Source organism: Cnephaeus nilssonii (genome assembly GCF_951640355.1).
Source record: "Cnephaeus nilssonii genome assembly, chromosome: 7".
Lineage (NCBI taxonomy): Eukaryota > Metazoa > Chordata > Mammalia > Chiroptera > Vespertilionidae > Cnephaeus > Cnephaeus nilssonii.
Window position 1 is genome coordinate 89386736 of NC_137078.1, and position 12064 is coordinate 89398799.

A 12064-nucleotide genomic window follows, 5' to 3' on the forward strand; every position below is an offset into this window, starting at 1 on the left:
GCATGTGCCCTTGACCAGGAGTTGAACCGTGACCTCCTGGTTCATAGGTTGACACCCAACCACTGAGCCACACAGGCAGGACACAATTATAGGTTTTTATTGAGCACCCAGTAAAGTGTCCAAACAGAGGGAGAAGGAAATTATAGTGCTAGAGCACTATGTCATTTATTCAGCACCATCAAGGCACATGGGGCTATCCTGAGCCTGTCACTCCTTACATCAGCCTAATGTGGGGGAGGGGGATGAATCCTTTTAGGGATGAGAAAGCAGCTCAGAGAGGCCAAGGATGTATCCAAAGCCTGCAATGAGAGGCAGAGCTGAGAGAGCCCTAGTCTAGCCTCATGCCAACACCCCAACTTCTGTGTCTGTGGTCCTCAAAGTGTGTTCCCTGACCAGTAGCATCAGGATCACCTGGACATTTGTTAGAAATGCAGATTACCAGGTCCCACTGCAGATCTGAATCTGAAATTCTGGATGTTAGATCCAGCAGCCTGTGTTTTAACAAGCCCTCCAGGTGATTCTATGCAATTCTCAAGGGTGAGAACCATCCTATATAATAAAAGGCTAATATGCAAATTGTCCCCACGGGCGGGAGTTTGACCGACCAGGAGTTAGACGTGCGCTGACCACCAGGGGGCAGCGTGGAACATGGTGGGTGTCTGCGATACAGTGCTGGCAGCGGGCGGCAATGGAGGTGCTGCTGGCCCTGATGGGCCCCGACAAGAGCGGGACTAGGTGGGATGGTGGAGCAGGTGAACAGGTGGTGCCAGGCCAAGGCGGGTGCAAGCGGGGGCCCCAATCGCCTCACCGGTTGCTGTCTGTGGGGCGACCTGCAGGGTGACCAGCAAGCAGGCGGCACCAGGCCAAGGCAGGTGCAAGTGGGGGTCCTGGTTACCCCACCAGTCACCCCACAGATGGTGACCAGTGGCAGCAGTGGCGAGGGGCAGGGCTGGCAAGCGGGCAGTGCCAGGCCAAGGTGTGTGTGAGCGGGGGGGGGGCCCCAATCACCCCGCCGATCACCCCACAGATCGGCCCTGATTGCCGGCCAGGCCTAGGGACCCTACCCGTGCACGAATTTTGTGCACCGGGCCTCTAGTAGACCTATGATAGTCCCTGTGCTTCAACTTCCCACAGTCAGATGGGGACCAATTCAAACCAGGACATACACAACTAAGTCCAGTCAAGACATTCTATAATAGTGCCAGAGGAGGGAGAATCATTCTGAGGGTTCTGAAAAGGTTTCATGGAAGAGATGACATCTGAACTTGGCCATGATGAATGGAAGGACTTTAAAGATCGTAAGTGGAAGAAAAAGCCTTTTAGGTAGAGCAGAGGCAAGGAGGCCATAAAGTGCCTGCTCATAAAAGGCCTTACCTGCCAGGCTGTTCGGTCTGGCCTTACCCTGGAGGCAATGGGGAGCCATGGTAGGTTTTTGAGCATGGGTGTGCTCATAGCTGAGTCCAAGTATGTCACTGCCCAACAACAGTGTTTTCTTTCTTTATTTCTTTCTCTCTCTCTCTTTTTTTAAAAAAATATATTTTATTGATTTATTACAGTGAGGAAGAGAGAGGGATAGAGAGTTAGAAACATCGATGAGAGAGAAACATCGACCAGCTGCCTCTTGCACACCCCCTACTGGGGATGTGCCCGCAACCAAGGTACATGCCCTTGACCGGAATCGAACCTGGGACCTTTCAGTCCGCAGGCCGACGTTCTATCCATTGAGCCAAACCGGTTTCGGCTCTCTCTCTCTTTCTTTTTTAAAATATATTTTTATTGATTTCAGAGAGGAAGGGAGAGGGAGAGAGAGATAGAAACATCAATGAGGAGAGAGAATCATTGATTGGCTGCCTCCTGCATGCCCCCTACTGGGGATCGAGCCCACAACCCAGGCATGTGCCCTTGACCAGAATCAAATTCAGGACCCTTCAGTCCGCAGGCCGACGCTCTATCCATTGAGCCAAACCAGCTGGGGCTCTTTTTTTTTTCTGCTGCCAAAAGCTTTATTGTTTCATTTGGTCCAATGCACGGGAGAGGGCTCCATGGGAGAGGGCTCCAGGGTGGTTAAGAGAATGGCTGGTAGTTTCGGGGAGAGGCTCAGGTAAAAGCCAGACGCCAGGGGAAGCAGAGGGCCCCCCAAAGGCCTCTGGGCTCCACAGGCTCCTCGTGGTGCTTGAGGGGGAGCCTTTCGAAGAGACACTCGCCCGGCCCAGCCTGGGGGCCGGCAGCCTGCGGAGGTGAGTCCGGTGGTCGCCCATCTTCGTGATGAGCTTCACCTCCTCACCCCGGAAGTGGTTCTCCAGGAAGTCCCGGAGCTGAGGGGCTGCGCGGGGGGGGGGGGGAACCCGGGGCCTGCAGCTCCACCGGGGCCTGGCTCCGGCTCCTCTCCGAGGCCAGGCGGCTGCCAGGGCCCTGAGCGGTGCCCACTCACCTGGGCGGCTGCAGCGCGGCCTGGAGGACAGTGCGGCCGCCTCCCCGGTTTTCAACTTTAAGATGCTCAGCCCCTCGCGCTTCTCCGCTAACACAGGGAAGAAGTGGCCCACGCCTCGAGAGCCACGTCGTCAGGGTGGAAACAGAAGCCCAGAGAGGCAGGGGCGGAGGCCGCAGAGGCAGCTGGCCAGGTGGCGGGCTGCAGCCTCCCCCTCGGTGGAATCATGCTGACGCATTTGGGAGCTCACGGTTGTTTGGCAATTAGGAGTTCAGGTAGAAAAAATCCCGGTGTGTTGGCTGGTCCCGGAGGGGGTTCTGCAGGTGGTGACTGGAAGAAGGGGCGTCCCTGGGTCTGTTCCGTCCAAACACTGTTAAAGCAAGAGGCAGGTCTGGGACTGCCGAGGGAACTGTACAACTGTGTTCTCTTGCCCCCTGTAGAAGGCAGAGTAACGTTCTAATCCCCAGAGCCTGTGAATATGCTATGTCATGTGACAAGGGGAAATTAGGATTGCATTGAGGCTGCCAATCAGCTGATCTTGAGATGGGGAGATCCTAGGTTTCCAGATGAGCCCAGGGTAATCACAAGGGTCCTTCCTTATAAGTGAAAGAGGAAGAAGAGGCCGTGTCAGAGGCAGGGAGAGATTTCAAGATGCCATACAGCTAGCTTGGAGATGGAGGAAGGGGCCAAGAGCCAGGAAGGCACACAGCTTCCAGAAGCTTGAAAGGCAAGGAAATGGATTCTTTGCTTTAAAGGAACACAACCCCAACAACACCTTGAATTTAGCCCAGTAAGACCCATTTCAGACTTCTGAACTCAGAGCTATAAGACAGACTTCCAGGAAACTGTAAGGAGTTTTTTTTCTTCTTCTTCAATCAAAGACAAATAATAACGCCAGTCACCAATTTCTGAGTGCTTTCATCCTCACAATAGCCCCATAAGACAGGCATTATTATCTCCATTTTCCACTTGGGGAAACTGAGGCTTTCCCAAGCTAAGAAGGAGCACAGCCCGCATTGAAAGCCAGACCTGTCTCCAAGGCTTGCCTCCACTAGGCTTGAGAAAAGACGTGAGACCACCCATCACGTCCTCCACTGGAGGGCGCCGGATGGGCGTCAGCCAAAGGTGCTGGAGGTCTTTCCGGCTGGAGCAGGGGCCGAGGGTGAGAGGACCCTGGAGACCCTCCCCCTCTGAGGAAGTCAGTGAAGACAAACTTGAACTTTTCAGTGTTCCTGCCTGGCTTGGGTCTGCTTTCACCTAGACCAAGACAAACAGAAGCCCAGACATTGGGCACCGGCCCACAGCCAGATTGCCTGTGTTGTCTCCTGATTCCATCAATCACTTGCCAGTAACCTTGGGCAAGCTCCTTATGGCTCCCTGTCTTAGATTCCTATTCTGTAAAATGGGGGTAATAATAGTACCTGCCTTAGAGAGAATTCACGAGTTATTGTATGTTATGGGCTTAGAAGAGTACCTACACAAAGTAACTCTGATAACGGTTACTGTTTTTATTATTATTTCAAGTTGTGGAATTTTGCGGGTGTGATTAATTTAAAGATCTTTGCGATGGGGAGATTATCCTGGATTATCCAGGTGGACCCTAACTGTAATAACAAATGTGCTTCTAAGACCGAGGCCGAGGGCGATTCGGCCACAGGAAAGAAGGCAATGTGATGCCTTTGCAAGCCCAAGATGCCCTTGCAGATAGAGGAAGTTGGCCACAGGCCAAAGAATGCAAGGTATGCAGTTCCAGAAGCTGGAAAAGGTTAAGGAAACGGATGCTCCCCTAGAACCTCTGCAGGGAGTGTGGCCTGCCGATAACCTTGATTTCAGTCCAGTACAGTGTTTCAGACTTCTGGCCTCCAGAACCGTAAGAGAATAAATGGGTGTTGTTTTAAGCCGCCAAATTTGCGGTCATTTGTTAAAGCAGCAATAGGAAACTAGCACAGAAAACATCAACATCAACGGTGAAAAGGAATCTGGTGGCGTTGGACGGAGCCTGGGCAGAGCGAGAAGAGCAAGGGGCCCAGCAGAGGGCTCCCCACGGCTCCGGCATTTAAGGTCCACGCAGAGGAAGCACATCTCAGAAAAGCTCTCTGGGAAGGAGCAGTCGGAGAGGAGGCAGGACCACCAAGGAAAAGGGTTGTCCCCGCCCTAGTCGGGTTGGCTCAGCGGAGAGGGTGTTGGCCTGCGAACTGAAGGCTCTCGGGCACGTATCTCACGACCAATCGATGGGAGAGAGACACGTGTTTCTCTCAGTCTCTCCCCCTCCCTTCCACTCTCTCTAAAAATCCATGGGAAAATATCCTCGGTCAAGGGAACGTGTGTTTCGCCCTAACTGGTTTGGCTCAGTGGATAGAGCATCGGCCTGCGTACTGAAGGGTCCCAGGTTTGATTCCAGTCAAGGGCATGTACCTTGGTTGTGGGCACATCCCCAGTAGGAGGTGTGCAGGAGGCAGCTGTTTGATGTTTCTCTCTCATCAATGTTTCTAGCTCTCTATCCCTCTCCCTTCCTCTCTGTAAAACATCAATAAAATATATTTTTTAAAAAAAAGGGGGGGAACGTGTGTTTCAAGAAGGAAGGAGTGGCTAACAGTGCCAGATGCTCCCAGAAACCAAGCAAGAGAAGTAAGTGCCTTTTGTGTTTTAAGAGAAGGAGAGCCGAGTTGACCCCCTGCTAGTACTTGGGGTTGAAAGCAGACTGCAGCGGATTGAAAGGTGCCTGCGGGGTGAAGCAGAGTTGTACTTCACAGCACATGTGTCCTGTCTCCACCAGATTGTACATGTTTTTTTTCAATTTTTAATTCTATTACCCAAGTAGTATATGTCCCTTATAGAAAAGGTAAGATACACAAATTAACCAAAAGAAAAAAAAAATGTACTCATAATGTCCTCAGGGGGTAATATTTTAGTGTATAGCTTTTCAAGTTTTCTTTTTCTACACAAAGTATATAATTCTCTCGATCACCTTATAGGATAACATACCATTGGGCCATTTTAAGAGGAACTGATTCCGTCTTAGAGTAGCAAGCAATTTCCTCAGCTGCACACAGCTGGTCAGTAGCAGCACCAGGATTGGAACTGAGATGACTCCACACCCGGCTGGCTGGCTCAGTGAGCATCCACCTATGAACCAGGAGGTCACAGTTGGATTCCTAGTCAGGGCACATGCCCAGGTTGCGGGCTTGATCCCTAGTGGGGGGCACGCAGGAAGCAGCCAACCAATGAATGATTCTCTCTCATCATTGATGTTTCTCTCTCTCTCTCCCCTCCCTTCCTCTCTGAAATCAATTAAAAATATATTTTTTTAAAAAATAGACCTATCAGACTCCAAGCACCGAGGTTCTTCACCTCGGTGCTTCCCTGATATTTACCTGAAGGACTCTTTTCCAGAAGGCCTGAGCGTCCAGAATGAAATCGAAGTAGATCTGTATTCCGAACCCCATTGTTATCCACCTAAAGATATAGGTGGTTCCCAAGAGGAAGAAGTTAGTGCGTGGGGAGGAGTGGCAGTCTTTAGCCTGGCAGGGCCGGTGAGCGGGGTCCAGGGGTAGAAGGCACCAGACTAAGCCCAGGAAGAAAGAAGGGCGCGGGTGAGAAGGCCAGGTAAAAAGGAGAGGGTTACTGAGCACCTATCGGGTACACGCACGTGTCAGATTCTTTCCTCGCAACATCATAAACGAATGGGCATCCGACTTCCCATTTTGCAGAGAAGGAAACAGGTTCCAAGAAGGAATAATTTTTCCCAAATCGCAGTTACACTGGGGTGCCTAGCCACACAGACCCGGGAGGCGGGGCATGCGGCTGGGGGGGGGGGGGTCCCTGGTGGCGCACGGAATGGAGGCTGACAACTGGGTGCGGGGAGCAAGGGAGAGGTGGGGTGATTCCGGGAGGAGCGGGACACGGAGACAGGCAGGGCTTGCGGGTGGTGGTGAAGCTGAAGGGGCGAGGCCATGGGGGCTGGGAACGAAAGGAGGGAGGAGAACCAGGGAGCGGGAAGAAAGGGAGCGGAACCTGGAGGGCGGCAGGGGGCCTGGGGAGCTTCAGGGAGGCCGGGGCGGGACCGAGACAAGGGGCGGGGCCGAGAGGCAAGGGGCGTGGCCGTGGGGCAAGGGGCGGGGCAGTGAGCCAGGCGCTGGGAGGCCAGGGGCGGGGCTTAGAAGAGGAGGGGGCGGGGCCGAGAAGAGGACGGGGCGGGGTCTGGAAGAGGACGGGGCGGGGCCGAGAAGAGGACGGGGCGTGGCGAGAAGAGGATGGGGCTGGGGACGGGGTGGGGACTCCGGGACCCGAGGTGACTGGACAGTACGCTGCGAAGGCAGTCGGGGGCGGGGCGGCGCGGAGGGGGTGGAGCGTGCGGAGGCCCTGACGGCGCCCTCGGAGGGCAGTGAGGCCAGCCCAAAGCTGTGTAGTGAGCGCGCCCCGCGCCCCGCTCCCGCAGCCCCGGAGCTCCCGCAGCCCCTGAGCCCCCGCCCCGCACCCATCATGCCCGAGCAGCTCAGCGTCGCGGAGTTCCTGGCCGTCACCGTGGAGGACCTCAACTCCCCGGCTGGGGCCGCAGCCTTCGCCGCCAAGATGCCCCGGTGCCGGGGGGCGGCACTGGTGCGGGAGGAGGTGAGGGGGCCGAGGCGGGAGGGGTCCCGGGTCCCGGCAGGGTCTCGCCTTGACGTTCACCGGGGTGACGGGAGCTGCATTGGCCCTTACGGCTCCCCAAAACCTGCCCCCTTCCCTAGATCTGTGAGAACTGGGTGCATCTCAGACATCCGCGTCCTCACCGTCGAGGCCTTGGGGAGGGCCGGAGGGATGGTTTGTGGGGGGCCTTGAGGTCACCTCGACGACAGGTCACAGGTCGGGGGTCATACCCCCCGTGTTCTTGGTTACCTGCACCATCGCATGTGTTTGCGCAGCTCCTCACTGCATGTTTGGGTTTTCATCTTCGGAGCCCCACGGGTTTGGCCCCAAAGGCACTCCCCTTCTGGGAAGCAGGCCTGCCGCCTCAGACTAGAACTTTTCCCCGGCTGCAGGCAGGCCCCCTCCCCCTGGCCGCTGGCTCTGAGATTTGGCCGGTGTTTGTGGAATGAATGCAAATGAGAAGGCGCCAGGAGCCGGGGTTCACCTTGGCCAGGCTGTTGGCAAGTTTCTAGTCTCCTCCCCTTCCCCTCTCCTCTTTGTCTTTCCCAGCAAGGCGTCCCAGGCCTGTTCTTCCCCCCTTGCAGGCTGCCCCACCCCATTCCCCTACTCTTTGGAGTTCATTCCTCTTCTGGGACCTGCTGCACTTTACCGGCTTCCCCTGCAGGGAATATTCCAGGGCAGACACCCTGCAGCGTTGGGCCAGTGGAGGATATGTTTTTGCAGCTCCCTTCCAGAGGATGCCCTGGATTTGGGTGACATTTTGGACCTCAGCTGTTGCTGTCACCTTCCATCCTTCACCATAAGAGTATTGAGCACCTACTGTGTGGCTGACACAAAGCTCAATAGTTCATAATACCCTGGATCAGTGTCGTGGGAAATTTCTTTTCCTTCTCTCCTCTGGCAGACTGAACCCCCTTCTCAGAGGCTGTGTCTGTCCCTTTGAAGTGGGGTGATAGAGGATTGTGGAAAGATCACCGACCTTGGGGGAGGCAGACTGTGTTCAAATTCTGGCTCTGCAGTTTGCCAGCTGTGTGAGCTTGGGCATGTGACCTGATTTGTTTGAGCCCCACTCTGGCATCTGTAAAATGGAGATAATAATGTTTACCTACAGGGCTATGGTATTACGTGAGGCAGTGCATGTCAGGCATGTATCTTGATAAATGGAATCATGATCCGGTTAACTGACGGACCTCTTTACGGAGTGACTAGGTCTCTTTTGTCCATTTCTTTCACGGAGCCCAGCCTAGTGCTTTGCACGTAGTAGGGGTACAAGTTTTAGTTAAAATAAGCAGCCAGTCTTTGGCCTCCTTCCTTGGGCAGAACCAGTAGCTTAGAGTCCACCAACTTTGACTACGACTTGTATTTTACTGGGAGGCTCCCGGGGAAACAGCCACAGAGCCTCATCCTGAGGAGACAGCTTCCCCAAGTTTGTCTTCATAGTCTCATATTTCCTGACCTGGAAGAACTCAGTGCCTTTGGCACCCATAGGGCTGTCACAGTTCAGCCTCTTTATTGGGTTGTTCATTAAAATGTTAAATCAGAGCAGGAGAAGGAACTGTACTATGAAGCCTTCTCCGGGGACAGAAATGCCCATTTATGCCGGTGCATCTGGCCTTGCCTGGCTCGGTGTGTGTAAGCACTTGTGTGTGTCTGGAGGGGAGAGGGAGCCCTTAAATGGGTCTGGAGGCTGAAGCAGGCTCTGGTTAGGGTTCAGCTTTGCCCCAATTCTGACTCAACAAAACTCGGTCCCTTTCGCCTTTGGGACTTTGATTTGGTGCACGTGAGGTTTGTTTTTACAGCAGAAAGCCTGTGGCACCCAAGCTTTTCTCTTTCACTGCCCCAAAAGTTAGAGTCTGACCTTTGGATTGGAGTTGCCAGAGGTTTCCTGTTTGGTTTTCCATTTGTGTTTATATTTGCACTAGAGGTCTGGTGCATGAAATTCGTGCACTTGGGGGGGGTGTCCCTCAGCCCAGCCTGCACCCTCTCGCAGTCCAGGAGCCCTCGGGGGATGTCCGACTGCTGGCTTAGGCCCGCTCCCCCTAAGTCGTCAGTCGGACATCCTTAGCGCTGCTGCGGAGGTGGGTGAGGCTCCTGCCACCGCCACTGCACTCACCAGCCATGAGCCTGGCTTCTGGCTGAGTGGCGCTCCCCCTGTGAGAGCGCACTGACCACCAGGGGGCAGCTCCTGCATTGAGCGTCTGCCCCCTGGTGGTCAGTGCGTGTCATAGCGACCAGTCGTTCAGCCGTTTGGTCGATTTGCATATTAGCCTTTTATTATATAGGATGTAGTTTGAAGCTGGCATTCCCACTCCCCTTTTCTGGCATGACTAACCCACCCCCAGGCTTGAAGGGGTGTGAATTTGTCTAAATCATAATGCAACTGATTCTTTTTTTTAATCCTTATTGATTTGAGAGAGAGAAACATCAATATGAGAGAGAGACATCAATCAGTTACACGCCCTGACAGGGCATCGAATCTGAAATCTGGGTATGTGCCCTGACTTGGGAATTGAACCCATGACCTTTCAGTGTATTAGACAATATTTCAACCAACTGAGCCACACCAGCCAGGGCACTACTGATTCTTAGGTCAAGTCTTCCAGTCCCAGTTGGTTTCCTGGGAGTAACTAGGGACTCTGTCCTGGACTTGCAGACCTTTTGTACAGAATGCTGAGAAGGACCCTGGGCAGGTCACAGGAATCTAGAATATTAGCCCTGGGGGACCCTTTAAGATAGAGATCACCTAGGGAGGCTCTTATTGGAGATGGGGAAACTGATGACCCCAGAAAGCAAGAGAGTTGTCCAAGCTCCTACAGCTGAGTAAGGGAAGAATTGGCATGTCTACACAAATGTTCTAGCCCCTGGTCCTATTCTCTTCTAAAGATCACCTGCCTGTCCCTCCCTATGTAACCTCTCTGAACCGCAGTTATTTCCCCTTAAAATGGGTCTAATCATGCCTCCTTCTCTGGGTTGTTAAAGGTTTTTGTTTTTTATTATGAAACTCTGTACAAAAGGGAGAGTCTTAAGACAGATCACCATTCTATCCACCACCTTTTCCTGTTCTGGGACGCCTTTACATCCATCATCTCATTGATATGCACAATAACAGATGAAAGTGGGCCCAGGAAGGTTAAGGCAGTTGCCTTGTGTCACATAGTGAGTCTGTCTGACTCTAAGGCCTGACCAATTCTCCATGCCATCTCTATGCTAGGCACCAAGGACATTAAGATACTGCTTTTGTTTGCTGGCTGGTTGGGGAGAAGTAGCCTATCTTAGAGAGATAAGTAGGAACCCTAAGAATCTGTTCTGAGTGCCCAGAGAAAGGTACAGTCAGTGCCATAGAGGCTGTTAAAGTAGGGGAGGGAGAGAGCAGTGAGGACTGGTGCAATCAGGGAGAGCTTCCTGGAGGAGGTGACACTTCCATATGGGCATTGAAGGATGGAAAAACTCCATTAAGTGAAGAAGATCAGAGTGAATTTTGAGATTGGTGGAAAGAGAGCATATACAGGAACCAAGTAAGCCATTTTAACCAGTGCTGAGAATTCATGCTATATCATGCATCTCAAACTACTAGTGAACTTATATCTCCTAGTGGGTCTCAAATGAAGCAGTTCACCACAAATAGGAGATCTTCAAAGACTTGTGATATACTGTATATATATATTCGAGACTTAATGAAGTTTTAATTGCACAAAGGACATAATAATTTTTAATTTAAAAATTTAAAAACAGCCCTAGTTGGTTTGGCTCAGTGGATAGACTTTTGGCCCATGGACTGAAGGGTCCCGGGTTCGATTCCGGTCAAGGTCATGTACCTCGGTTGCAGGCTCGATCCCTGGCTCTTATTGGGGCACATACGGAAAGCAACCATTCGATGTGTCTCTCTCACATCGATGTTCTCTCTCTCTCTCTCTCTGTATCTCCCCCTCCCTCCCATTCTCTCTAAAAATCAATGGAAAAATATCCTTGGTTGAGGATTAACAAAAAAAAAAAAACATTTTAAAAACATAACTGAAAAGTGTAAAGTCATCTCTGACCATGTCTCACAATCCCTGTACTCTCCCCAGAGGTAACTGCTATGGAACTGTGCATGCTTTCCAATGTGTGTCCTCAGAGAAAATATATTATCAGGGAGGGGATGGTGGTTAGGGGGAATATTTGCCTAAATTGGTATCATGTCTTATACTTCACAGTTTTAAATTTTACTGGAGTCAAATTTATCTTTTCCTTTGTGACTTTTGCTTTTTTTGTTGTTTTATTGATTGATTGATTTTAGAGAGAGAGGAAGGGAGAAAGAAAAACAACGATTTGTTGTTCCATTTATTTATGCATTCATTGGTTGATTTCTCTATGTGCCCTGATTTTTGTATGAAATCTTGGTGTATTGGGATGGCGCTCTAACCAATTGAACTACATGGCCAGGGCCAACTTTTGCTATTTTGAATCTTGTTCAGAAAGGATTTCATTCTTAATTCTTAATATTCTTGTGAATTTTACCTGCTTTGTCTATATTCGTTTTACAAAAACAATAAAAATTATGTAATCCTGCCCTCGCTGGTCTGGCTCAGTGGATAGAGTGTCAGCCTGCAGACCGAAGGGTCCCAGGTTCGATTCTGGTCAAGGGCACATGCCTGGGTTTTGGGCTCGGTCCAACGTGCAGGAGGCAGCCAATCAATGGTTCCCTCTCATCATTGTTGTTTCTATCTCTCCCTTCCTCTCTGAAATCAACAAAAATATATATTTTTTAAAAATTACGTAATCCTAGAGATTATTTGTAAGAAACATAAACCCTCTCAAGCTTGTTTACATTGAGGATAAATTTGTTTTAAAGAATTGGAGGTGCCTTGTGGGACTGAAGAGCCGTCAGTAAAAGTAGACTTCACCAGGGCCTCAGTCCTCAGCTGCTTCATCATCCTCTCTGTCTCTGGCCTCTATTTCTTTCTCTTTTTTTTCAAAATACGTTTTTATTGATTTATTTTAGAGAGAGAGGAAGAGAAAGAGATAGAA

At 51.5% G+C, this 12064-nt stretch overlaps 1 protein-coding gene across 1 annotated transcript in view; it reads left to right on the plus strand.

Moving 5' to 3' along the window:
• The first annotated feature begins 6796 nt into the window (after positions 1–6796).
• The window catches only part of ASAP3 (ArfGAP with SH3 domain, ankyrin repeat and PH domain 3), a 42160-nt gene continuing 36892 nt past the window's right edge, over positions 6797–12064 (plus strand). Inside the window, 1 exon segment of the mRNA XM_079777644.1 lies at positions 6797–7039. Within this exon segment, the coding sequence (XP_079633770.1) occupies positions 6911–7039 (129 nt within the window). The 5' untranslated portion in view covers positions 6797–6910.